Source organism: Sceloporus occidentalis, unplaced genomic scaffold, assembly GCF_023333645.1.
Source record: "Sceloporus occidentalis isolate IW3139 unplaced genomic scaffold, rSceOcc1.0.p SCAF_3, whole genome shotgun sequence".
NCBI classification, from domain to species: Eukaryota; Metazoa; Chordata; class Lepidosauria; order Squamata; family Phrynosomatidae; genus Sceloporus; species Sceloporus occidentalis.
The window spans coordinates 110,560,455-110,588,027 of NW_028316983.1; the positions used below are offsets into that span (position 1 = coordinate 110,560,455).

Consider the following 27,573-nt stretch of genomic DNA (forward strand, 5'->3'; position numbering starts at 1 on the left):
ATGTTCATGATGCATCAGAACTGCTGTTTTGGCTCTTTGTTTTGGAAACAACTGCAACACTGCCTGTGGAATTCTTCAGTAGAAACCTCCTACACTTCCTTGGGGAGTGTGGATTCAAACATGTTTTGACTGGGTTTTTTAAAAGAAAAATGAGGATGATAAGACCATTCTGTTTAATTCAAAGGAATGAAAAATATGTCCAAACAATACAGCTCAAAGGATAGTGCAGTGATTTAGAAACTGTTGATCTTAGGATGCCTTATAACCTTATAAGAGGTTCCTCAATGATAATGTGAGAAACTTCAGACAAGATTTCTTGAAAGACAACAACTAGTTGTCTGACATGTGCAACTTCAGTGGAGCATGGGATATATTCTGGGCTATGTTTTTAATTTCTGTACCAGATCAATAGAGCCACAATTTATTACCAGCACTTGCATTAAATGAATACATCCCAAAAACCTACACAATGTTCAGAAAGTGTCACACATACTGAAAAGGATTTCCTGAAAATATGAATTCTAGAAACCACTGGACCTGGTCAACCCCAGATAAATGCTAAACAGTTTATTCTTTCCTTCATAAAGCTTATCTATTCCTCTTGCTGTATTTCTGGAACAGTACAAATGTATTCAGGTTCTCTGATGAGTTTTGCTCATATGTATTATGGATCCCTACTGGGGTCAATCAGTTTCCTGCAGTCAATCCACTTATACTCCATCCCTTGGATTTTTTAGATTATTAATATCCTGTCTAGGGGAAGTGTAATAACCTTATTTATTGAACAGCAATGCTTTTTTGTGGGGAGAAGGTAATGGAATAATAATCAGGAACTATGAATCTGCTATGTTATACTAACATCTTTAAAAAAATACATTTTTGGAAGCATATGTAGATAGAAGTGACAATGTCAAAAGAAGCATTTGTTATCAAGTTATAGCTCACAGTAGGTAAAATAGAACTCAGCAGAAATGATTATAATTGGTAGTGTCCTATTTAAGTGTGAATTAGTAGGAAGTTTTTCTTTATAAATAGATTCACCAAAGAAAAAACTATTACACTGCAAGCCTTCATTACAGAAATGTCATGCTGTTTCAATTTCACATTAAAGTAGCAACTGCATTATCTGAATAATACACCTAGGAGGTTTTCTGTGGATCGTTGCAAAGTTATTGCCATGCAGCAGTTAATTTCTTTCTGTCAAAACTCCCTCTTGATCATAGTCATCTTACATATAAGATCAAATGGCAGTATGTGTGGGGTGCAGCATTCTTCGAGTATCTTCATTAGATTCCATTCAGGTATAAAACATGATCAGTTTTTGGTGCATGATTTCTCCCCAGGGGTCTTTTCACTACAAAGTTACAATAGTATGATTCCATGATAACTTCCATGGCTGCATCCTGTGGAATCCTAGAGTTTGTAGATTGGAAAGGCACTAAAACTCTCGGGCTGAGGATTGTAAATATTTCTCCACAAACAGCAAATCCCAGGATTCCATAGGGTGGAACGATGGAAATTAAAGTGGAACCATTCTGCTTTGACTGTGTAGTATGAAAGGGCCTTGGCTTTATCAAAATTGTTAGGACCTGTTATTACTCTAAAATGTACAAAGAAGCAACAAAATGATTTGTACCCTCACTACAGAACCAAATAGGTTTTCCATCCTTGTGTGACCATTACCTAGCATGGCATGACCTGTGTGTTGGAGAGAGAAGTGTCTTATTCTGGGGTTAAGGATCTAGTTTCAATAAGCATGCAAGGAAGCATAGCACACTTGTCCAGAGTCTCACTGTGACTACTTTTTATTCTGTATGCTAGGAGAGAAGTACTGTGAAAAAGAGACTCCCTTATCCTCTTTTCATCCCATTAAAATGAATATACTTATCTTGTCTAAGTAGTGTCAGAACGCTTTAGTGCTTGCATCAGATGTCAGCAGGTGATACCATAGATGTTCAGATAGGTTGCAGGAATGTGAATCATTTGGCTATCCAGATATTATTGAACTGCTTTTCCCAGAATTTTCCCCAGAATTTCTCACTATTTGCTGTTCTTGCTAGGCCTACAATAACAACACCTGAAGGGCCACAGACTTGCCATTTTTGCTTAGCACCTCTCTACCTGCCATAGCTCCTTCCTACATAATCCTGGGATTTCAAGTTTTGTGATCCTTTAGCACTCTTTGCCAGACCTAACAAAACCTACAAATCCCAGAAGCTCAGGTGGCACAGTGGTTAAATGCCTGTACTGCAGGCACTCACAAACCACAAGGTTGTGAGTTCAGTACCAGCCAGGGGTTCAGGGGCGACTCAGCCTGGCATCCTTCTGAGGTGGCAAAAATGAGTACCTAGCTTGTTGGGGGCAATTAGCTTACACATTGTAAACTGCTTAGGGAATGCTTAAGTGCACTGATTAGTGGAATTGAAATGTACTTGCTATTGCTTTTGCTATTCCATAAAATGGAGTTACCGTACTCAAAGTGGTGTCAAACTACATTATTTATACAGTGTACATGCACCCTAGGTTTTAAGGGATCATTTATTAGCTTATGGATAGCTGAGATCCAAACTATCTGAAATACTGTATCTCCCAGTATGAGCCTACCTGAGTTTTAAGATCTTTAAGGGAGGGCTTTCTAACACTCTCACAATCAGTCAATGCATGTTTAGTGCCTTCTTGGTGCCTTCTGTCAGACTATGGAATGGAAGGTGGCCCCCTTTCTGCCCTTTCCACTGTAAGGCAAGGATCTTGCTGTTTAGCCACACCACTGAGTATTAGCTACCTGTTGGAGAAGAACATTTAATTGGGATGTGTTGTACTGCATTTTATCACTGTTATCATATTTTACCAGCCTTTCAAGAATTGTTTGAAATTATTGTTTTTAATACTATGGTTTGTTTAATTGAGTTTAAGCTCTGTATTATGCATAGATTTAACTGTATTTTGTTTTTAACTCATACTGTAAGTTGTCTTGGATCCCATACTGGGAGAAAGGCAGGATATAAAATCAGTCAATCCACCAAGCAACTACATGAAAGCTAGGCTGTGATGAATAATCCCTCCATGTTGCCCACTCAACCAGACTTCAAGTTCCTGTAATTCCCCTTGCCCAAACATTCTTTAAATTCTGGGATAGTGAATGGGTCCCTAAGGTGACTTTAACAGTGGAGAAGTGAAAGTATTTTCTGTTGGGGTTGTAACTGCGTGAACAATTTCTCCTATAATCTTAAATAAGCCTTAAATAAAATAAATCTTAACTAAAAGATTTCCAGGCAAAGATGCAAACTCAAACGAGAATAAATGTTTATTTCAGAACAAAAAGTCCAAACATAAAGCATGTAAGCCATATTTATTTCAGAGTATCAGCCTGTGTTATACCAATATAACAGCGTGCTCCACAATTCCTTACTCAGTTCTGTATCACTCTTTCAGCTCCTGACTAGATTTCTATTTTTGATCACATTCCTATCTCTGTCTCCAGCTGCTCCTATCTGACAGACAGTCAAACCTATCCTTTTATATTCAAGCCCACTCTCACACACAGAACTTCTCAACATTCAAAGAACCCTAATTGGCTGGCTCCACTTTGTTCAGATTTTAACCATTCAGATCATTACCATTTTCAGACTAGTTATTTGGAAATAAAGATGGTCAGCAAAACACCATCTTTGTTGAAGAAAAAAGTCCAAAACACACTGCAGAAATAATCCAGTTTGAGACCATTTTACTGTAAGTGCCCTGACTCAATGCTATGGAATAATGGGAATTGTAGTTTATTGTGGCACAAGAGCTCTCTGAGAGACAAGGCTAAATGTTTCACAAAACTACAGTTCCCAGAATCCCCTAGCATTGAGCAAGGGCAGTTAAAGCTTTCTCAAGCTGGATTATTGCTGCAGTGTGTTTTGGAGCTTATTAAACAGGGAAAATTGAGCCTTCTTCTATTGACTACAAGTGAAATAAAGTTTTAGAATACCAGTCCACAAGTGAGGAAATGACAGGACAGACAACTGAAAGTGAGAACACAAGCTGGAATCCAAAATATCAGTATCTACCTCTTTTGCACCTTGCAAGTTCATCCTTAGTTGGGCAAGTATCATTGCACATTCTGTAACTTGTGACATATGTTCAATCGATGAATGAATTAAGTAAATACAAAAAGCAGATAAATCAGGAAACACTGAGCTGGGGGGGGGGGGGGAAATGTGCCTCCGGAATGCAACCAAATGCAGTCATAAAGATGGAAAGAATATTTGAAAATATTGGGAATATGGTCAAAAATATTTCTCAAACATCAAGAAATTGATGAGGAGAACCTGGACTAAAAAGAATTTTCACAGTTCAGTACTTACTCTGCTCAAAATGATCCCCTCCTCCCTCTGTGCGTGCAGGAAACAGAAATAGAAGTTGTTTTCTTTGCAGTTGTCAATTTTTTTGCTTTTGTTTTTTTAAAATCAACCCAACAAAAAGAAAACAGGACAAATTAATATTGAAAGTGTGCCATATTTGTGTAAGGATTTATATGGGAAATTAAATGCATTGCAGGAAGGTATAACTAAATGAAAAATTCACACAATTCCCCATCATTTGTAAAACCTAAAAGCTAATACCACATGTTGACTGGCCCTCAGTTACAATCTAACTCTCTTTAGTTTGGCTGACAGCACATGTACTACACTCCAGTGACTCTACTAATATACTCCTGTTAGCTTCATGACAGTGGTGCCTACTCCTAATTTGAAATTCAGTCCATCCATCCAAAATAATATCTCCATGACTACTGGAAGCATTAATTTATCCAAGATTTTTTTAAAGTTGAGTCATGGTTGAGATTAATACTCTGTGAAACACACTGGACTTTTAGTTATTGCCTTTTGTATCTTAAAGTATTTTCAGAATAGGATTGTGATTAATATTACAAACAATGAGTAACATCCAGCATCATGAAAAGACTATTTGATCCACACAATAGGACTTCCCCTCTTCCCCTGTTCACCCTCAATTCCCACAGATTTAGGGTCATGCGGGTCTGCAATTGGCAAATGCTGTTATGCTGGCAGATGGATGCAGTTGGGGTTCTTACAGTACTACTGAGATGCTGCTTTAAAAAAAATATTGCAAATCTGAGACCAATACAGATTTACAAATCTGACATTAAAGATTAGGTTGAACAAAATGCCAGAATGTGCCTTTCACCCAGTAAATAATGGCTTATAGTGTGATTGTATGGACTGTGGATTCCATAAATGGGTGGAAAGTTGGGAAGACTCTGGATGAGTGTACAGGGAAGAAGGAGTAAAGTTAATTCTTCTATCCATATAGTCCTCCAGTTATCTTGGGTCTAAAACACACTGCAGAAATAATCCAGTTTGAGACCACTTTAATTGCCCTGGCTCAGTGCTAGGGAATCATGGGGACTGTATTTTATTGGGGCACCAGAGCTGTCTGACAGAGAAAGCTAAACGTATCACAAAACTACAGTTTCCAGAAACCCCTAGCATTGAAACAGAACAGTTAAATCAGTCTCACACTGGATAATTTCTGCAGTGTGTTTTGAGCCTAGGTCTCTTTGCTTATGTACAGACTTGCCAATACACACTTACAATTGCACAAGCTTACACACTTATCCATGCTGTTACTCTTTTTTTGGCATCCATGCAGGCATAGTCATTCACTCACACAAATATAAGTGTCCACACCAAGTTCAGTGTACACAAAGAGGGGAAGACACAATAGGAAGGATGCTCTTAGTCTTCCTCCTTTCCATTGCTCTTCAATCCCCTTCTGACTCTCTGTCAGCTGTTTCTTTTTTTTTAGGGGGGGACAAAAAGAGTTCTTCCTATTTGTTCTAGAGGCATGCTGATCTAATTCTCTGTGTATTTTGTCTAGGTGTTAAGGGACAGCTAAGAGAATGAAGACTCTAAGTCCCCAGTGGAAGCATGATATGGCGATGCAGTACTGGTGCTGAATTGTTCTCTCTGATGGCTCTATGGGAGTGGATAGCCCTGAGTCTTCCTTGCTGGGTTTTAGCGGTTGCTGCTGTTTCAGATCAGCATGCCACAAGCCCCTTCGACTGGCTCCTCTCGGATAAGGGACTTTCATCTCGTTCCCCAGAATACACGGATTTTGTGGACAGAAGCCGACAGGGATTTAGCACAAGATACAAGATTTACAGGTATGAAGTTTTAAAAAAGCATGAAATCCTCTGTGGGAGCTGTATATAAATAACATTTCTTTAAGAGAAAGCAGTGGGGGAAAGCAGTGATGTGGAAGTCAAAGTGTATCTCTACTTTCATTCCAAATATATCTATACCAAGGTCTCTTTCAGTGGCATAAGTTCCTGAGAAAGTTTCTGCTGCCTGTTAAAAGTGAGCTGTAGTACAAAAGTAGGGCATACGCTTTGCATGCTGTAGTTTTTACAATCTTTGGCATCTTTGTCATAACCAAGTTCTGCTGGCATCTATGGAAGTAGTTTTGGATAAATAATTTCTGCCATGGTTGTGGCAGGGTAACAAATGTTTGAACTTTGCCTCCCCATGCTTATGGCTGCTATTTACTTTTTTAAAATGTACATGCCAGTTTCAATTCATGCAATTAATATTGCGCCCAGTTTGGTGCAATGGGCTACTTGGGCCTATATGTATTTGTGTTTCAACCTATTTTCATATAAATAAAACTATAATTATAGAGCTGTAAATAATAATAAAAATATTTGCTAGTGCTCCACGTCATTTAATCATGGTCAAGAGGGTTAAAGATAGCCAACACAAGAGCAGGTGAAGGTTTTTCTCACATAAATACAAAAACGATGGAGAAAGTTCCCCCCTGCTAAATGTTTGCCAGACAAGTATCATCTGTTAAGGGCACAGGATCCCTGCTGGCATCAAAATGGGACATCAAACAAGAAGCAATGTTTCAGCATCAATTATTTCTACCTATTAGAAAATAAGAATATGATTCATGTAATCCATGGGCTGTTGTGATGAGTATAAATCAGATAAAGAATAGTTGTGCTGTTTGTACATGAAACATATTATATGCATTACTAACATTAATAATGGCTATACAGTTGACCACTGAAATTCCATTAATGTGGGTTTACCCGCATTCGAGGAAAGTGAGAACAGAGTCCTAGAGGGAGAGAAGAGGATATGTTAATGCTTATCTCTTTTTAAAATCATTGATCCTGGCAAACTACTTTTCTCCAGCCCAAACAAAGGAGTTGCAAATGTAGAGAGAGAGTGAAACAGATTGGCAATTTCTATCACTTGGCCAATTTATGCCAGTAAAATTGTTTGAACAGGTGGTCACTTATTTGCTTCAGATTGTTTTGCCATAGTTTCCAGCTTTATGAGCTATTGGGCTTGTGGTAATTGGGGGCAGACTCAATATTTTCATCCTGCTTGTGTCTACGTGCACAACTGCTGCTTGTTCATAAGTAGAGGCTTGGGAGGAGGTTTAAAAAATGTCTTTGTGTTGTGAAGATTTATTTTCCATTACTTTTTTCTATGCACCAGAGGGCACTGTCTTGCAGGTCAATTTTTACATTAGATTCTCCTGTCTTAGGCACAGACATGATGAGGTTTGTTATGCATATGTGATTTTGAAATATGCATTGTGGGGCTTTGGAGAGCTCAATAGATCAGCAGAGTCCACCACAGTTTACTGCATTTTGAAAGCAATCTTTCTGTTCAAAGGATAGGGGGAAATGACAATGATAATAATAATAATACAAAGACAAGTCAACATATTTTATTCTGCTCCAACTTTTATATTCGATAAAAAAACAAAATTGTTTCCAAAACAAACTGCTGTATATTAATCCTTTTTTTCCCTTGTGGTTCAGGTTTTATAAAATTATTATCACCATATTGACTATAACAGTCCAGACTGAAAAGGAACATACATGACACTGCCTCTGCAGTGTGCCTTTTCTATCACAGGCTTTTATGCTGTATCATTATAAATATTAATGGCATGTCTTCCTTTCCGTATAGAACTCAAGATGGCCGACAAAAGTAAAATACAAATTAAAAATACATAATACAAACGGTGTGTGTGTGTGTGTGTGTGTGTGTGTGTGAGAGAGAGAGAGATAGAGAGAGTGAGAGAGGTCTTATAGAACCAAAAGGGAAACACATACCCTGCCCCATTACCAGGCCTGAAACCAGTCTGAAATGAATCTCGAAAGTATTCAAGATTCATTCTGCCTCTGAAAGTTGCAGAATGCTCCCTTCAAGGTAGCAAACAATGCAGCAAAAAGAACTGCTTTCAGAAGGAAAATCTGCATGTGTCTGTTGTGCATAACAATTCAGGTTGCCCATTTATTTAAACTTAACACAAAAACATAGAGAAAGAAAGAGGAAGAACATAAATTCTTTCTCTTTATGCATGGGTTTCTTGGAACCCTCAATAATATAATACTTTCCAATTTTTCAGGAATCTAAAATTGTTTCTTCTTTATATCATAATATGATCATGTTCATAATGCTTACAATTTAGGAATGTGTATGTGTGTGTATTTAGGAAGCAATGACAATTAAAAGAGGAGCAGACCACAGACCACATATAAATGAGGAGCATAGCCATTTGTTTTAGCATGCTAATTCTTAGGGTCTGAAAGCGCAGGCCAAAAGGCCTGCATTCCCATGGCCTGGATTCTTTCTTTATACATGACACAAGCCAATAGCCCTGGGCCAGGAATGACCAGACTGCTTGCCAATCCAGACCAGACTCCAGCCCCAAAGAACTGTAGCATAGCATAAAAAGACCCACTGTTTGCAGCCGAGTTTCCTGGAAACTCTGCCTCTAAAGCCAACAGACTGTACCACTGCATGCCCCTTACCTGCCACCTCTGCTGCATTTCCTCTCAAGGTCTCAGCCAGAGCCTGTGAAGTTGGCAGAGAGTGCCTGGCCACATGGGTGAAACCAGGCACCCCATTTCTGCCTCGGCTGCAGCAAGGGTCTTGAGAGGGGATAATGTGGCAGGTAAGGGGAGTGCTGTGGTGGTGGCTCCAGTGTGGCAGTGGGAGGGAGTGTGAACACCTGGGCATCACTCTGTCAGCCATGGCATAGGAATGGGCCAGAACCATAGCCAAGATACCCGGTGTTGGCCTATGGTATCCTACCTGTGTTCATAGGCCCTCAATTTTTGTTGTTGATTTATACTATATCGCTGGCTTCCTATCTAAACAGTACTGTATTGATCACTGATTAAAATAATAATGGCTAGTTGGCACACATAACTGAGGATGGAGATGACTTAAAACCCATCACTGCTGATCAGTCGGTTTTGTGGGAATGAGCCATGCAAACAGAGATTAGCTTGATGATTCATTCTTATACTTCCTACTACTTTCTAGTTTTAAAAAATATCATATAGAAGAAGGGTGGATCTGTCAAGCATGCTTTCACTTAAGTTGCCCATTTTCCATTCATATGTGTTCTGTTTTGGTTTCTTACTTATTATTTATTTATATAGTTCCACAATATGAATATGCATTTTCTCATACACACAGAGAGAGAGACACACACATGCATACAACCCAACCACACTTTCCCCAAGTTTATCCAGGAGGGTGCATTTGTTCGCTTGGCACCCCCTCATGCAAGACCATGCCCCTTGAATGTAACACTCTAGCTGGTGGGTGAAGGAATCCAAGTAGAGATCACAGTCCCCCAGAGAAAGGTGTACAACATCCCCTCTGTACAGCTAGGCCATGTCTGCCCATGTGTCTGGGTAGGTGACAGGAACAAAGTGAGGTTATGGATGATGTCTCAGTTAGCATGACACTGGGCTGCATTGACTGAGGAGTGGCTATGAGCACCTTGCCATAGCTGTCTTGGTAACATCTTCATCCACTAGATGTGAACATTTGGGTGAAAATGTGGGATGTTATGGATGTCAGGTATCACTATACCAACAAGTTGGAGCCCAGGTATCTTAACTAGATCATTCTCATGCAAATGAAGGAGAATTACGTAAGTCGAAGGTTGCGTTGTAGCAAGCTCAATGATCTGGGAAGTACAGCCTCCCACTGCATGTCTCATAGACTTCACCAATGGATACTGGGTGTGCCCACATGCCATTTGACCCAAAAATTGAGACTATCCACACTGTCATTGGAGGACCAGTTCAGGAAATACAAATTATTAAATGGGGGTGGGGGCATGAGGGCCTGCCAAATAGCAGAGGTGGGGAAATCATAATTGGCTGTAGCCATAGCAGCTCCTACAAAGAAGGAGTGGGTAGAAAATTGTCAAAGGGGGATGTTGACCATTGTGAGGGCTCTTTTAAGGGCAGAACAGAATTGGCATTGAATGTGAGGGAGGCCAGTCTGTGTAAAAACAACACCCAGGACATGCAGACATAAATCTAAGTAGTCCAGCATAGTCTGCATTGGGTAAATTTGTCCTGCCAGGAATGTCCCCAAAGTAATCATCTGTTTTCTGCCCTGATTATCTGTTTTCTGATATGTATGTGCATATCATGTCCCATTGGTTAAAATGAAGGTACAACAGGAAAAGGGACCATCCAGAAATGTCCTGGTTGGATCTAGGGAGAAGTTCAATAATCCATGTGGCTGCAAAAATGCCAGTAGGAAAGCAGCCTTGAAAAGAAAAACTTCATCAGTAAATGTACAGACCACTGAGAGTTATTGGTGGAGGTGAATAAAGACAACATTAGATAAGGAGAGGTGAGAATCAGGAGGATGGATAGGGTTTCCTAACCCAGCTGGCCAGTACCCAAGGGATATGAAAATTGGCTTTAGGGTCAGAGAACCCTGCCACCTTGGGATAAAAAGACAAGACAGTCAGGTGAAGAAAAGCCCAACCTCCTCATGTTTACACCAAATTGTAGCACCACCTCATTTCTCATAGGTGATTTGGCCACCTCGCTCAGCTTGGTAAGAAAGCATGGTCTGTGCTGGTAAGCCTTGCAAGGATACGGTCCTTAAGATAGGAGGATGGCACACTTTATCTTTATCTGCAGTGTTCCAGAGGTGTAGCAGCATCTTCATAGGCTGTGGGGAGACTTGAGGGACCAGGTCCCAGAACCTGGAAACCTGAAAGTGGGAGAGAGAATCTGCTAGAAATTTTGTATTGGATGGGCTTGAAAAGGTATGTTTTGCTGCAAGCAATACATAATGAATGCTGGGTTCAGACAATGTATGGAAATAATATTCTAAAAGTTGAAAAGTATATGAAAATCATGTTTCTTCTTATTTTGAGAAATCCTGTAGAGAAGAATCCTGGACAGACAAGAATATTTGCAGTTTTGACCATTCTGCAAAAGTCACAAATGGTTGTTTTGCAGGAAACAGATTTTTCTTTGCTGAAAATAATATTTCTGCACAGAAAATAATATTTCTACATAGAAAACACTGTTTCCTGCACATACATACAAAAAAATCTGTAATTAGATATTTATTTTGTCCAAACATGCAGTTGATTTGCACAAAAAACACCCTTTTCTGCATGGAAAATCATATTTCTGTGTAGAACTAGTATTTTCTGCACAGGGAAAATGTTTCTTGTGCTTAAAAAGCTGTTTTCTATACAAAACAACTGCATGCAAATTTGGAACAGAATTTGTTGCAAACTGTAAATGAGCTTTGAAAAATTCGTGATTTGTGCAGAAAATTCCTTGCTGGAATTACTGTTTGCTTTATTTGAGTATAAAATTAGTGAATATTTATGCCTCTAGTTCAGTCAGTAACAAACAGGAAGAAGCACAATAAACAAAGTGAGACGGAAAGAAACTTGATTCATTTGGCTTCTACCACATTTAGCTGGGGGAAAAATCAGGCATAATATATTGCACATATGAGCAAGCTCTATAGCTAAGTTTTGGATATTTATTTATTTATTTATTCATTTATTATATCTTACATTCTTTCAGTAACTAAGAGCTGCATGGCCTAATTGCTTATCTTTCCTGAACTACACATTTCAGCACTCTGTGCAAGGACCCAGAGCTCACAAGCTTATTTTAAAAGTCACAATAATTTTATACACTTGCCTCATATCTTTAAACATGTGTCTATGAACTTGCTTCTGCAAGGAAGAAAGCTGAAATGAGATTATGTGAATGATGGAGCTTTGTATAAACATCAAAATGTCAGAAGTATTATGATTTTAAAAAAAACTCACTTCAGTACTGATACAGACAAACTGGGAAAATGAAAAATTAAATTTAACTGTAATGTACTGTTACCAAGAGAAAAAAAATCTGACATTTTTTCTGGGCTTAATTTGTACAGAAGACATAATATAAGGGGGATTCAAGTATGTTTGAATACCTCCTTCAAAACATAAAATTGATACTGCCTGCCTGCCTACCGCTTTCTTTCTTTCTTTCTTTCTTTCTTTCTTTCTTTTGCTCTCCTTCCTTCCTTCCTTCCCCCTTCTTTGATTACTTAAATTTATAGTTCACAGTTTTTCCACTGTTAGATGTCAAAAATAAATTACCATTCAAGTATGGATGATTCATGGAGAAAATTTCTCAAGTTGGCTTTATTATACTTAAGGATATACAGAGGGATATTTCCAAATATAGATATGCAACTATGGGGAGCATATTTTTTCAGCTGTCCTATAATTTCAAGCATTGATGCTCAGAAACAAACAAAAAATGCCACGCATTTGTATCATTGCAGCCATGTAGCCGTCATTATTTGTTAAAATGTACAAAAGTAAAAGAACCTCCCAATTCTCTAAAGCAGAGTATTGCCCCTCCCCACACACCAACACATATAAAGGTGGAGGAGGTGTGAGATATATATATATATATATATATATATATATATATATTCAACAAAACATTTCTTAAAGAGCTAAGCAATATAGAAAGAATTTTGAAAGTATTGCCAGAGTTGAGAGGTATAGCACTTACCTGAATAATTTATATTGTGGAGCAGCCAAGGTTAAAGAAAAAATCTTGGGGTTTTGCTAAACCATGGCTATTTTCCTGGAAACAGAGTCTCACCATAATGTTAATGAATAACAATATTCTTAAGGCTGATGAATATATTTTTTGCTATAAAGGAGCATTTTTGTCCCTCCATATTGTTTTAATTTTAGAACTTAAAATGAAAAATGGTTGTAAAATAGTATAGGCATATTGCTGAGAAGAGCAGATAAGAGTGAATAAAAGGACTTCGGAAAGCACAGCGTTTGGTAATGGGGACTCAACAAATGTAATTTAAGGAAGAAGGAATAAAATATCTGCTGCAGGCTTACAAGGAAAGCAAACTCTACTCAGATCCATGCATGGTAAAGAACACTGTTAATGTACTTAAAGCTGTTCTGGGAAACCAGTAACTTTTTTCTGTGGGTGACTATGCATTCCATTCCATTTATGGGCTACTGTGAGGATCAAGATTATAAATGTGCTTGAAGGGAAACCTGTTTAGTTTTGCTATAGCTTCTTCAGTTAGGGAATAAATAGCAAAAATAGTCTTGTCTGCTTTTTCCAGCAATTTTTCAGTGATTTGTAAATTGCTTTTGGTTAATACCAAATGGCCTGCTTTCCTATAGAGGATTGTTTCTGTGGACAAAATGTAATATAGTCAGGGACCGTCTCTGCTGTTGAAAGAAAGATCCTACTGAATACAGAATGCCCTCATTTCACAATGATTTAATCACACCTGCTGGAAAGCTCAGTCAACAGAAATCTGACAGATAATATTGAAGACTGAAAGTTGGATCCAAATTCAATGAAGAAATTGGGGCTTAATTTTGCCATAACAAAGGCAAATCCTATTGATTTTAGTAGGTCTACTTAAAGAGTCCTTTCCGCCATGACTTTTGTGGCCTTGGAACCAATGCAATGTTTCCTGCCTTGTTTGGAAAAGTAGTGCAGGAAATGTTGGTATACAAAAGAAGTCATGCGGCAACGCTTTCCCATGCTAATGTTAACCCTTCTAGAAATCAAGACAGCATTGTTGTGTTCACTGAGTAATGTGTGAATAATCTATACTGTAGTTGTTTTACATTATGAAGATAACAGCACAAGGGGATGATAAAACATAACCCTAATATGAAGAGAATACCAAAATATTGTGTTTTTCCTGCACATATGATGTAGATTAAGCTTTATTTATTGTACCCAAGTCTTGTATCCAAGGGGTCATTCTCACTGGCAGGATTAATCACTTCATGATTCGCTCCTGCCCTGGTTTGGAAAGCGATTTCAAAAGAACCCTAGTTCTCATTATGAAATGTTTTTTCCCCTTGTCCTGTGTGATTGGGTTTTGTTTTTTGAGGCCATTGTGGTTCTTGCTGGCAGCACCACTTTAAACTCCCCTGCAAATCATCTGACACAAACCCAGCTTGGAAATTTGGGAGGAGGGGTGGTTGGAGGTTGAGAGACTGTGTTCTGAGGCTGAGAGTGTGAGGCTGAGATAGTATGACAAGGAGGATGGCAATGGAGCAAGGCAAGGGGGAGCAGAGAAGAGAAGGAGGAGGAGACGGAGGCAAGGCTGGAAAGGGAGCTTGGGGGTGGGGAAGGGACATTGCCAGGCTGGGAAGGGAGAAGAGGAGGAGGAGGAGGACGACGACACAAATGGAGAGCGCCAGGACCCAGGGAGGCTTGTGAGAAGGAGGACAGGGCATGTTTTCTTTTCTTTCTTTTGTAAATACAATTAAGCGCTTAAGCGACAGAGTAGTTTAGCATCTTTTCAAGGAGTTGCTAAACCATTCTGTCACTTAAGCACTTAGATTTTTTTTAAAGGAACCAAACATCACACCAATAACGACAAGAAAGCATTTGGGTGGGGGGTGACATCTCCAAAACAATGGGGAGGGATGGTAAATAGCCCTCTGCCATTAGTCCCTCCCCTTCAGAATCCTGCGATTCCAATCTTTCATTCCGACTTGCTCGACAAGCTTTGGTATCATGTTTTTTCAAAATAACCTCTTTTTAGTTGGTGTCTGGTAAAAACGATTTCAAATGGGAACTAGGGTCATTTAATTCACTCAGCAATCTGATTCTTTTTATAGTGGGAATGGGGCCCAAGTCTCCTTCAGATCCTAACAGTTTGTTTATGGAATTTCAGTGGTCTCGCACTTCTTTGGGTGGTAGATAAGATCAAAAGTGTACCTATGCCACCATTTTATTTGGAAAGGGCCTCCTATCAAGGATATTTTCAAAGGTTTGTGTGTTTGTGTGTGTGTGTGTGTGTGTGTGTGTGTGTATGCACTACTCGGTTTCCATTAGCCAAATGGCAATTGAAAGAATGCATATAGGATGTGTCAGGTCAGGGGCATAGCTATGGGGGTAAACTAATGTATTATTAATGCATCTCTCAATGAAGGTCAGTTTCCACCTTGTTTAAAGAAAGTGGTGGTATGACCGCTACTGAAAAAAGCTTCTTTAGATCCCCTGGACATGAACAACTATAGACCATCTTCCATTTCTGTGTAAGGTAATTGAGAGAACAGTTGCCCTTCAACTCCAAATAGTTTTGGATTAAACTGATCCATTTCAAACTGGCTTTAGGACAGGATGTGGATTTGAGACTGCTACGGTTGCCTTGGTCAATTATCTTCATCTATGTATTGACAGAGGAAGTGTGGCTCTGTTGGTACTTTTGGATCTCTCAGAGGCTTTTGACACTATTCATCATGACATCCTGTTAGAACACCTGAGAGAGTTGGGAATTGGAGGCACTGCATTGCAGCAGTTCTGATCCTATCCCTTAGATAGATTTCAAAGGGTGACGCTAGGGGACAGTTGTTCTTCAAAAAGAGAACTTTAAATCTGGTGTCCCTCAAGGCACCATTCTGTCCCCAATGCTAGTGTGTGTGTGTGTGTGTGTGTGTGTGTGCATATATATGAAGCCGCTGGGAGAGATCATCTGGAGACATGGGGCAGGGTGTTATCAGTAAGCTGATGACACCCAGTTATATTTCCCCATGCTTCTGATGACAGCATTGACCAAGGACGGCTTCTCTTCTCTCAATGAATGCCTTAAAGCGATAATGGACTGGATGAGGAAAAACAGACTAAAACTGAATCCAGATAAGAAAGAGGTACTTGTTGTTGAGACTCCTAATTCAGGTATAAGGATAAATCAACTGGTCCTGGACAGGGACACACTCCCCTTAAAAGACTGTGTTTGCATCTTGGGAGTGCTCCTGGACTCGTCACTTCAGATGTCAAATCAGGTAAATGTGACAGTCAGGAGTGCTTGTTATCAACTGCGGCTGATACACCAGCTGCATCCTTTCCTGGAGCCAGGGCACCTGGTAACCATGGTATATGCACTGGTACATGCACTGGTAACCTTATGTCTCAACTTCCATAATGTGCTCTACATGGGGCTATCCTTGTACCTAGTCCAGAAACTCCAATTAGTTGAAAACATGGCAGCCAGATTAGTCACTGGAACAGCTAGAGGTGACCACATAACACCTGTGTTAAAATGTCTTCACTGGCTGCCTATTAGTTTCCGGGCACAGTACCAGGTGCTGATAAAGACTTTTAAAGCCCTTCATGGCCTGGGTCCAATGTAACTGTGGCATCACCTTCTTCTATACAATCCACCCTGTGCACTGGAAAAAAATATTGCAGACAAGAAAGACCAGGCTAGCTGTGTTCACCCAGAGGGCCTTTTCATCTGCTGCTCCCAAATTATGGACTGGCATGTCGGAAGAGATCCGAAACATTACCACCCTTGATAGCTTTAAAAAAACTTTTAAAAAGCTGTCGAGATGGATCTCTTCCAACAGGCCTTCCCTAATTAGTATGCTTGGTCACCTATTGAGAGGAAACCCCATATAGGATATTCTAGAATTTCCATCTCTTTAGAATACCCATCTCTCTATTGTTAACTGATTGTTTTAATGATTGGATGTTATTTTATTACTGTCATGTGGTAATTTTACGTTATATGTTAAAGGGAGGGATAATGGGTTTTAACTTGTATTGTTGTACTGTCATGTTTTATCATTGTTTTAAGCTTCCTTGATCCTTCTGGAAGAGGTAGGATAAAAATAAAATTTTATTATTGTTATTGTTGTTATAAAAGCTCCCCCCCCCCCCCCCCCAATAATCTTGCTATCCCAATGAAGTTTTTCTTCACTCCAAATTTCTACAATTGCAGAGAATGAGAAACTGGAATTTTTTCACACCTAGAACTCTTATATTTGCTGTATACATATTCCCTTGATAACTTTGCCTATCTGTTTTCTTTGGAAGGCTGAAAGGTATTTCTAAATGTTCAGTTGGCAGTTTAAGTTACAGTGATGGTAAGAATTTGAAGAGAGAAGTAAAATTTCATTTGGGATTCAGAATGCAAGCATTCTTCCCTGAAGAGTGCATGTATGATTCTCCTCCTCTGTAGCCATACCCCAACATCAGCTGTAGTTAGATTTCTTTCTTTTTTTAAGTCAGATTTTTGTCCCCTTTGAAGAGACAGAATTGCAAAGATGCAATATGTGAAATGAAGCCATTATAGCTGCTCAGTTGAAGATTTTAGATGTGTGGCTGGCTTTGCTCTCTTATTTGCTATTCCCTTTCATTTGCTTTTCAATACCTTGTCTGTTCTATCATTTAAGATTCAACAAGAGTTAATAAGGCCAGGCACTTTCTGCAAAAGAAACATTCATTTGGAACTTTTATCTTTTGTCTCTGCAATAGACTTTTTTTCATTTTAGATTGGGAGGTGGGGAATCAAATTTTGGATTAATCTTAACAAATGTTGTTATGTCTTTATTGAAGTAATGTAAGCAGTAATTGTACAAATAATAGTGCTACAGAATGGTCTTGTGCTTCTAATTTATCTTTAGTGAAAAGAAATGTAAGAGTATTTATTTATTTATTTATTAAAATATTTCTGTCCCATTCTTTATCCAAAGCTCAGGGCAGCTTACATTGAAATCAATTTAAGGCAATAAATGATAACAAAATTTTTATAAGATTAAAAGTATCTATTACATAGTTTCTCAATCAAAAGAAGCATCCAGAATGGAGGGAGCAATCTCCTGTGCTAAAAGGGTTGAAAAGAGTCAAGAGGGTGTTGTAGATTTCCTTTTGCAGGAAGTTTTACATTTACTGAATTTTTTACTCTTGGATTCTCCAGGATATCTTTACAGGATAGATGCTAGTCTTCTGTACCTATCTGTTTATCTTTCATATGGGAGAAATCATGCAAGGGAGAAAGCTACTTTATGATCAGCTTCGGGGGACTGACTGTGTAATATGTCCTCTGGGTTTTTATTAGCATACCCTTTTTGTATGTGAAAAAGTTCAACTGTTGAAATAGCTAGCATTTCCTTTTTCCTTTAGGTCTTTGTCATTTCCTTCTGGTATAATTGGTTTTAAGGCAGTGGTCATTGCCTTTGAATCCAGATCTTTGTTATCTGCCTTAGAACGGATTGATTTCTTCTGGAGGCGTTGATATTGTATGCTGGTCACGATCTGTTAGTGTCTAGCTTATAATGCATTAGTAACACTATTAACAGTCAAGCCAAGTGCTTCCCTGAGAAGACCTTTGCAAAGTAAAACAAAATATAGCAACAACAACAACAAAGCCCCACACTAATTTCTGGATTCTCAGATTCCTGACACGCTTGTTACCAACAGTGATAGTGGCCTGAAAACAACAGCGGGAGCTCAGATGTGCTTTGTACATTCTATTACACAGCAGCTCACTACCAGTTTTTATTTACTCAGCTATTTAAACTGCTGGGCCTCTCATGAAGACCACAAAATAAATAGGGCTATTGACTCTGTTATGAATTCACAAGGTGACTCTGGGCTTTTCCTCACTCAGCCCTTTACTTGCAAAATCATCATCTTATATCATATTCTTCACCTTGAGGGGAGAGTGCCAACATAGCAATGGAACCAAACTAGCAACAGTTGTGCACAAAAGAGAGGTATCTCTAGATTTGGTAGAATTACTAGGTTTTCAGAAGAAGTACAAACATCTTTGAGGAACAATCCTAAGAGGAGCATCCCCCACAAAAGAAAATCCCACAGCCCCCACAAGGACATTGTATAGTGGACACAGAATGTTGTAGGTGGGGACAAGCTTATTAAAACCAGTGAGAAAGAAGAGAATAGCATGACTATGAGGTTGTCTGAAAGGGTCAAAAGGCTTGGGTTCCCCCTGTTTGGACAATGCAGGCAAAACCCTGGGGCCAGATAGGGCCTGATCTTTCCAGGCCAGACATGGATCTGATAGATCTGGCCCAATCTTGGGGTAAAGGGGCCTTAACATGGGTCAAATTGACCCACTATTTGCCGTCAAGTTTCTTGGAAACTCCACTACAAACCCTGGCTGACCAGATGGACCCTGTGTACCCCTTACTTCCATCCATCATTGCTGTTGAATGGACCATCATCACCACATCTGATGCAGAAATGGAGAGCATGGCCATATGATTGCAGCCAGGCACCATTTTCCACATCAGACATGGTGACAGGAATCTTCACACATGCAACATGCAGCAAGATGTAGGTAAAGGCCATGCAGGAATATCAGGTCTGTAATGTGGGGATGGGTAAGTGCATAAATACACACCCATTCCCATGCATGATCTCAGACTGTGCTTTCCTGGCCCATCTGCTCAGCCCATTAGATAGGAGGAAGGAAAATGATATATAGATGCAAAATGGTAGGAAAGAACTCTCTGGTTAGAAAGAACTCTCTGATTTCATGGTTCAGACTTATTCTAAATCTACCTCTCCACCCTGGGATAAAAGTCAGTGACGTTTTTAGAAACCAGAGAGAAAATTCCCTGTTAGAATGAGAGGGAAACTGAGAATAAAGTGTAGATCATGCTTGAGGATTTTTATAGAAACATATTACCTTGTATCTATTGTTCCACTCTTCTGAGGTTTATTGGAGCCAGCCTAAAGCAGCTAGCCTGAACCTAACTGTTATCTGAAAAATAGTGTATGCGCACTGGTGCAATTAAATTAAGACTGTGTGAGAATGAGAAAGAAATACATTTTCCTCTGATTAACAAGGACTGTTATGTTAAGAGTTATAAGTCTCAGAGTTCCTTGTACATAGACAGGACAGGAGTCTTCTTGGTGGGAAGGGCAAAAGAAAGCATTATAAGACAGTGGGAGGGATGGATTAGGAAAACACTGAATAAGTGAATAATTCACTCTAAGTACCATTTTGATATAACTCTGGACAAAGTTGTTTCTATGTTCCTTCAAGTAAATTTCTGGCTTCTTGGCCTTTTGGCTAAGATCAAGTGTAATTAGTGTGTGTAGTTTATATGAGAGAAGTTTTGAACCTTTTGCTTCAGAGTTATAGTCCAATATTCAAATCACTACACCACACTGGCTTTACTGAACATTTAAACACAGATGAAAAACAACCAATACAACTTGCTTTAGACTTCCTTTACTCCTGTGGCATATGATGTTGGAGCCTTAGAAAATTGAACCTCTAAATGTCCATACGTATCTCATGAAAACTTCCTGGTGAAATATTGTAACTGAACAAAATCAAGGCTTCTTTTGAAAATAAATAGCTTATTAGCTAACTTAGCTTTGATATTGTTATTACATGAGCTTTATGAGAAACGACTGCAATTTATTACCAGTGAAGTGTGCATAACCTTATAGATTGTTGGTACACTGCAAGTGAAAGTGATAATGTGAAAGAAATTTTACAAAGCTAGTAATTGAAAACTGCAGATGTTTTAGAATAGGGAAGACATCTTTTTTATGGGATGTAATTTTTAAAATAAATGAGCCTTGTGGCCTAATGATAGCAGCCATGTTGATCCATTAGGCATATTTCTCCAAAAGTTACAAATAAGTCAGGAAATGTATAGGACTCTATGGCTGGGTGTTATTATTGGGGGGAAAATTAGCAGAAATGAGGATTCCTCCACATTGAAAGATGTTGTTATAATTTATACAAACATATTTCTATCTGCAATACCACCTCAGTCTTGAAAGATTTCAAGTTCATGTAAACAGGATTGCTACTGAAGTAGAAGAACTAGAAGCAAATTGACCATTCACAATATAGAATTATAGCACTGTGATCCCATTTTAACTACAATGGTTCCATCACATGGTATATTAGGACTGGTCATTTGGTGTAGCAAAGTTCATAATGCTATGGGCCACTAGACCACTCTGATTGAGAACTTTAAATTTTAAATTTGAAATGCTCTAATGTAAACTGTGATGCCTTTTGCTTTCTGCTGATTCACAGAAATCAGCGGGTGCAATTTAGCCAGGCATGGAGATCAACATGATTGCTTGTTAATGTCTACTAATCAAGCAGATGCTGAAAAACAGAACTGGAGCTGTTGAAAATCTGGCAAATTTACTTGCAGATTATTCATTTGTTTAGAAATATGCTTTATGAACTAACAGGAATAATTATGTCTCCACATCACAGTGGCTTTTCTGATATTGCAAAAAACTGAGAATGTCAGACTACTCTGCTCCCTCACCAAACAACAAATCCCAGGATCCCACAGGATAAAGTCATGGTGGTTAAGTGGTGTCAAACTGCTTTAATTTTTTGGTGTGGTGACAACCAAAGTGGCAACGAAGACTCCCCTCATCTCAGATGTAGAGAGCAGTAAAAACACTCTTCATATCCATGGATTCTTTATAATGGATTCCACTATCCACAACCTGAAAATGTTCAAAATAGGAATACAAATTCCCAAAAGCAAACCTTGATTTTGCCATTTTATATGAGGGAGATCATTTTACTATGCTATTGTATTAAATGAGATTTGAGCATCCATGTATTTTGGTATCTGCTGGTGGTGGTGGTGATCCTGGAACCAAACCCTAGGCAAATAATAAGGGTCCACTGTACTTGCTAAGTGGCAAGTCCCATATGTACCCCAGTCAGCTCTTTTTTTTTTCCTGATATGCACAGACTATGATTTTACTGTAAAAGACTTGTAAATTCAAACTGTTAGGCCTATAGCGTTGTGAACTTCACTACACACACACAGCTGCACACACCCTGGGGATACAGTAGTTTACATCTGATAACACATCCAGATAATAGTCAATTTTAAAAGATGTCATTAGATTATTTCCCTTCAAACTAGGAAATAGGGAAAAAATCCAAGAAAATAACAGACCTGTACATCGTAGTAGTTGTAGCAGTGATACATTTTATTCCCTCTTTTCCCCAGTATTGGGACACAAGACGGTTTGTATTTTCACAAAGGAAAGATGCAAAGAAATTTTCCTGGGCAAAAGCTGTTGTTTACTTTTGTCTCCTCTTGCAAATGTCTTCAAATGGAAATTCTAATCTTTATTGTGAGCAAAATGAACACTGGTAAATAGTGTATGTATTTGTGGTAGGTAGCTAAGGAGCCCATGGAATGCTTTGAGTGGTTAAAACATAAGCTGCCTGGGACACCCAACTCTATCCTCCAAAGGGGACCAATGGAAAGATTGCCAAAGGCTGCTTGTTCCACATTACTCATCATCACTCTGCCCAATAACGGTAACATGAATCATGTTAATAAGTGTGTACTCAAGGAGGCATGATCAGAATTTTGGCTCCACTATACTACAAAAACAATGACTAAAAGACTAGGCCTTGAGAAACAGTAGCCTGTTTATTAGCTATCATTCCATGAAAATCATGGGGTACAGAGCTAGGTCTGTCTCAACACTTTGAGATTTCCTCTATTTGATTGCACATATAGCTGTGGTGACCCTAAGAGAATCTTCACAGTTTATATTGTGGCTATACTTTTATTAGGCTGACCCAAAAGGCATAAAAATCCTTGTTCAAGCTTTCACAGCACACCTGCTGCTTCAGTTAAATATGGTTAAAGGCATTCAGATGAAGTATGGGAAATAAAAGTTATGTTGAAACTGCAGAGTCTGCACACGTTCTTTGAGATATGAAGATGTGTCTGTAGATTGACAAAGCAGGTAACACTCCCAATGGCCATGAAGAGATAAGAAGAAACTCAGTCAATATGGTATGGTTCTCCATTTAAAAACACATATGAAAAATCTTGAAAACTCAAACATGTCTTTATCCATCCAGTGGGTGATGCCCAAAGTCCTATTCTGGAAGATTTCAAGATTAACTTGGATGGTTGCCCTCCAAAGCTGCTGAAATGTTTTCTTCCTACCTTTGGACCCATATAGTATGCTTTCTATACTTACATAGGCTTCTAGCTCTTAAAGTTTAATGGACTTTTTATGTCATAAGTGCTAGTCAGAAATTCATTGTCGTCATTTCCCTGGGTAAGTATTTTAACAGCCATCTTGTTTTAATGTTTAGACTGCTGGAAAGAGAGATAATGAGAGCTGCTGGTGGAGAAGAGAGTAAAATAATTGAGATGTGCACTAGCCTATCTCAAAAAGTGAATGTCTCCTTCATGTATTTTTGTTTTTGTTTTGGAGAAGAAAACCATATGTTTGTTGTGGTAGATAACTGTCTCAATCAGCTTTGAATAGTACCATTCTGTGAACATCACTACTTGAAGCAACTCACTGAGCTTCAAGCAATGAAATGTAATTAATCCAACTGCAGATGCAATAACAACAGTTATTCATATTGGCAATTTCTAGGGCTGAGCTGAATTTCTGTGTGAGAATTTTCAGCTCCAAATTTGAGTGTGTGGTGAAAGGGTGATCTCTAAAACATGAAGTGAGTGTAGGACATTTTTGAAGGATTCCTTGTGGCTATATCATATGCAGTGGCATATGATAGAGTTCCCAGCCCCTTTACTTATTTTATTAACTGTGAGATAGCAGTGGAACATTTGGGGAACCAGAAATCACCATTTTGCACCTCCAGATAGTTACTTCCCCAAAACATTTGGAGGGGGGTGGGCCATTCAGGAGGTGTAAAATGATGGCATCTGAAAGAATTCAACATTTTGTCATTTTCTTTGGCAATGACAATAACGGTGAAACAAATATGCTGCTGTCAATTACAAGCTCCCCATCAATTCTGAAAACAGCTTTTTATGCATGAAAAAAAATTAAAATGTTCCTCCATTTTTAAAACCCTTTTTTTGTACCCAGCAAATATGAGGAGAAATTTTACAACATTCCTTTATTATACAAGGAAGATACCTTTGTGCTGTCAAACCATGAAAATGATTATGCACTTAAACCAGCATTTATTGTGTATTTCACTATTACACTTTTAGTAATATTGAAAAGTGCTTCCGTTTTTGGCTTGGGTGGGGTGATTTCTGGCTCTTCAAAATTTCAGCTATTTTCTGTCCAGGTTTTGTAATAAGGAAAATAGCTTTTCAAATAAAGAAAAGCATAAGTCGATTTTTAAAGCTCCTTTGAGTTACATAGTACATGAGCATGCAAAGACCTTTGTCTGTGTAAAGTCGAAGGCTTTCATGGCTGACATCCATAGTTTTTTGTGGGTTTTTCGGGCTATGTGGCCATGTTCCAGAAAAGTTTCTTCCTGACGTTTTGCCATCATCTGTGGCTGGCATCTTCAGAGAATGCTTTGCCTGGAAAAAGTTGGGTGTATATATACTGTGTGAGCCTGGGAATGCAGGAGTGATTTGCATGTATCTTGTTCTGTGCTGATGGCCAGCCTCATAAATATTCTTTCCATCACTACTCACCAGCCTCAGCTGCTGAAATCTAAGTAAGATTCTTGTTAATAATCATGGTGTCTAGCCAGTACTTCTCAAATGGTGGAGCAGGACTACTGGAGAGGCACAAGAGCGGCTCACAGAGGGCATGAGACTTGGAGGCTCTGATCCCTTCTCCACCTCCTCCCCAACTTTTTATGTGTCAGATTTACACATATGTTGAGTTAAATATTAAATTTACTTAAATAAAGGCAAAAATCACGCCCGTGACTGGACGCGAATGGGTGCGCGCCGGGGGATGGAACGGGGCCTCTTGGAGGATGTCTTTGTGTGCGGTAAACTCTGTTTTCTGCAGAACGCGTGCGCACATGAGTGTCCTCCTTCAGTCCCCAAAACGTTGAAAATTGTGAGTGCAATAAGGTCCATAGTTTGTATGCTAAGTTGAGGGGGGGCAGTGTTCTCATGTAGATGTGTAGGGATGTCCCAAGGGTAAACAGTTTGAGTACCACTGTATTAAGCCAGTCCCCCCAAGCCCATATTTATTCATTCATTTTATATATTGCATTTGTATGCATATGTGCCTTCAAGCCATCTGTTGACTTAGGACAATCCCATGATAGCACCTAATGTCCATTGGTAGTCTACCATCCAACTAACCAGCTCTAACTCTTTTTGGCTCATAAGAGCAGATGGGATCTGGTACCTTCCGGGGATTTAGGCCTACATATTTTATTACATATTTTTAAATCATTTTTAAAAGAAATAGAATGGAGTGTGAGCAACTTCTTTGATGGGAAGGTGGTGGTTTTATTCCTCCATTCTGATAGTGTTTGTAATCCCTAGAGGATTTTCCAGTACAAAATTGACTCCTGGATCCACCACCATTGCCTGTCCCAGGACTAGAGGATCATGTGAGTGTAGTTACACAATGCTTGCAAGTTGAAATGTTGAAGAAGCATATTAGTGACTATGAAAAAAAAGTTTACTGCCAATAATTTTTTAGATAGAGTATATACAGCAAAAATAAGGTATGTGTGAGGGAAATAGAACAGGCAAGATAAATGCAATTTTTCTAGTTGCAAATAATCAAAATATGAAGCTGTGAACGAGCAGGACTGCCGATGAGGCAGAAAAAGAACAAAATCTCAAAATGAATTCTGGAGGAACTACTTAGCATATCTGCAGTGTAAGCTACACAGTGTCTTTCTTTACTGCTTTAAAGTGTCTTTCACACTTAGTTCTTTCAAAAGCAGTTTATCTGACCACAGATTGAAAACATCAAGAGCTCATACTTTTTGATGTGACAATTTCAACTAAGTCACAGGTGGAAGGAAGACAAACAGTGTCATTTGGTAATCCTTGCAACAACCATGTACAGTAGGTCAATATTATGATCTTTTTATTGAGGAAAAAAAGCAAATTGTTTCACTGGGATCATCTGAGTCTATAGCTGTTGAAGGAATTGAAATGGTAATTAATACTCAAAGTTTGATGGTGATCCATTTCATTCAACTGCAGTTACATTATGTGTTCATCCTGATGCTTTTGAATGTCTGGTTTTGCTGGCTAGGGCCACTTTTAGTCATGGATCCCAGAAGGGAGGCAAGATGAGCTTAACCCCCACCCCACCATAAGTGCAGGACCCTGCAATGATCAAGCATATTGGCCTATCCAGACTATGTACATGACCCCCCCTTGGGAATTTTCACTCTGCAATAAACTAAATCAGGGATTCCAAAACTTTTTCAGGCTGCCACCCCTCTTCTCTTAGGTAACAACCTTAATGTTCACACAATGCCTATTTCTTGATATTAGGTCTACTGTTTGTGCAGCAGCCACCCACCCAGTGGCATTCCCACCTCAGCCTCTCATGTGTGAATAGAGCAGTAGCAATGGTGGTAGAGGCCCAGATCTTCTCCTCAAGCTTTCCTGCATCAGCAATACAAGAAAAGGAAGGCCTGCTGGCTGGCTGGCTGCTCAGTTGCTGCTCCCAGAGTGACTGGATGCAAAGGAAGTAATGACCAAGAAGTCTCTCACCTACATTGGCCTTTGCCATAAAATTATTGGAGATAAGAGGCTTCTCAGTCACTGTCTACTAAGTTGTTGCTCCCTTTGCACGCAATCACTCTGGGAGCAGCAACTGAGCAGCTGACTGGGCAGCAACCTAGAAGCCTCTCACCTGTTCCAGCCTTGCAACAAAGCTTCTGTGGGCGAGAGGCTTTTCAGTGCCTTCTCAGTTTCTGCTTCCAGAGTGGCTGGGTGCAAAGGGAGAAGCTTCTCCCCACTGAGGAAGGATTCTCAGGGGCTCTACAGATAGACAAGAAGGGATGGCGAGACACTGCCCCTTTCTGCCCCGGATTGGTGCCACGGCAACTGCATGCCACAGCACTAATCAGGCCTCCGTAGAGCACAAAAAGGAGCTGGAAAAACCAGCTCCTTTTTGTGCCCTTGAAGGGGTGCCACAGCTGCCCCTGCATGGCAGTGCCAAAGGCACCATGGCATGTGCTGTTTGAACGGGTACACACCAAGATGGCGCCAGGGCAGCATGGTAAGCGCTTTGAGTGTGGCGATGCTCAGCCCTCACCCCACCCACAGGCCGGTGCTTTTCGCTGGTCTGTAAAGTCATCTTCCCCAGGGCATAGGGGAGCATAGCCAGCTTGAAACTTTTCTCCCCAGTGGGGAAGAACATTCAATCCAAGGGAAGTATTAAAAGAAAGGAGCAGCAGCAGTGCAATTCCAACCTGCTAGGCAAGGCCTGGAAAAACTCATAAAGCTTAAGCAGAATCCCAAATGTGAAAGCTCCTTTTTGCTACTGCTTCTGCCTCACCAACATGTGCTCTAACTTCTCATGCCAACCATGGTACTAATGGCTGCTGGTTTCCCTTAACTATTTTGTCAGTACTTTGACTGAAGCTCCTCTGCTGCCCCCTTTTCGCTCACTGCCCTCCTGAATCTTTCCACCAGCCCCTCAGGGGACATATTGCCCACATTGGGAATCACTGTACTAAATGATAAAGAGCAGCAGCAGCAACAAAA

General features: G+C 39.5%; 1 protein-coding gene across 2 annotated transcripts in view; it reads left to right on the top strand.

The window, feature by feature from the left end:
- Positions 1 to 27,573, top strand: part of BRINP3 (BMP/retinoic acid inducible neural specific 3) — a 308,838-nt gene that overhangs the window by 26,769 nt on the left and 254,496 nt on the right. For both annotated transcript variants that reach the window (XM_089515811.1, XM_089515810.1), the window contains exon 2: positions 5,887 to 6,172. In XM_089515811.1, the coding sequence (XP_089371937.1) occupies positions 5,937 to 6,172 (236 nt within the window). In that variant the 5' untranslated portion in view covers positions 5,887 to 5,936. The remainder of the gene's footprint in view (positions 1 to 5,886; positions 6,173 to 27,573) is intronic.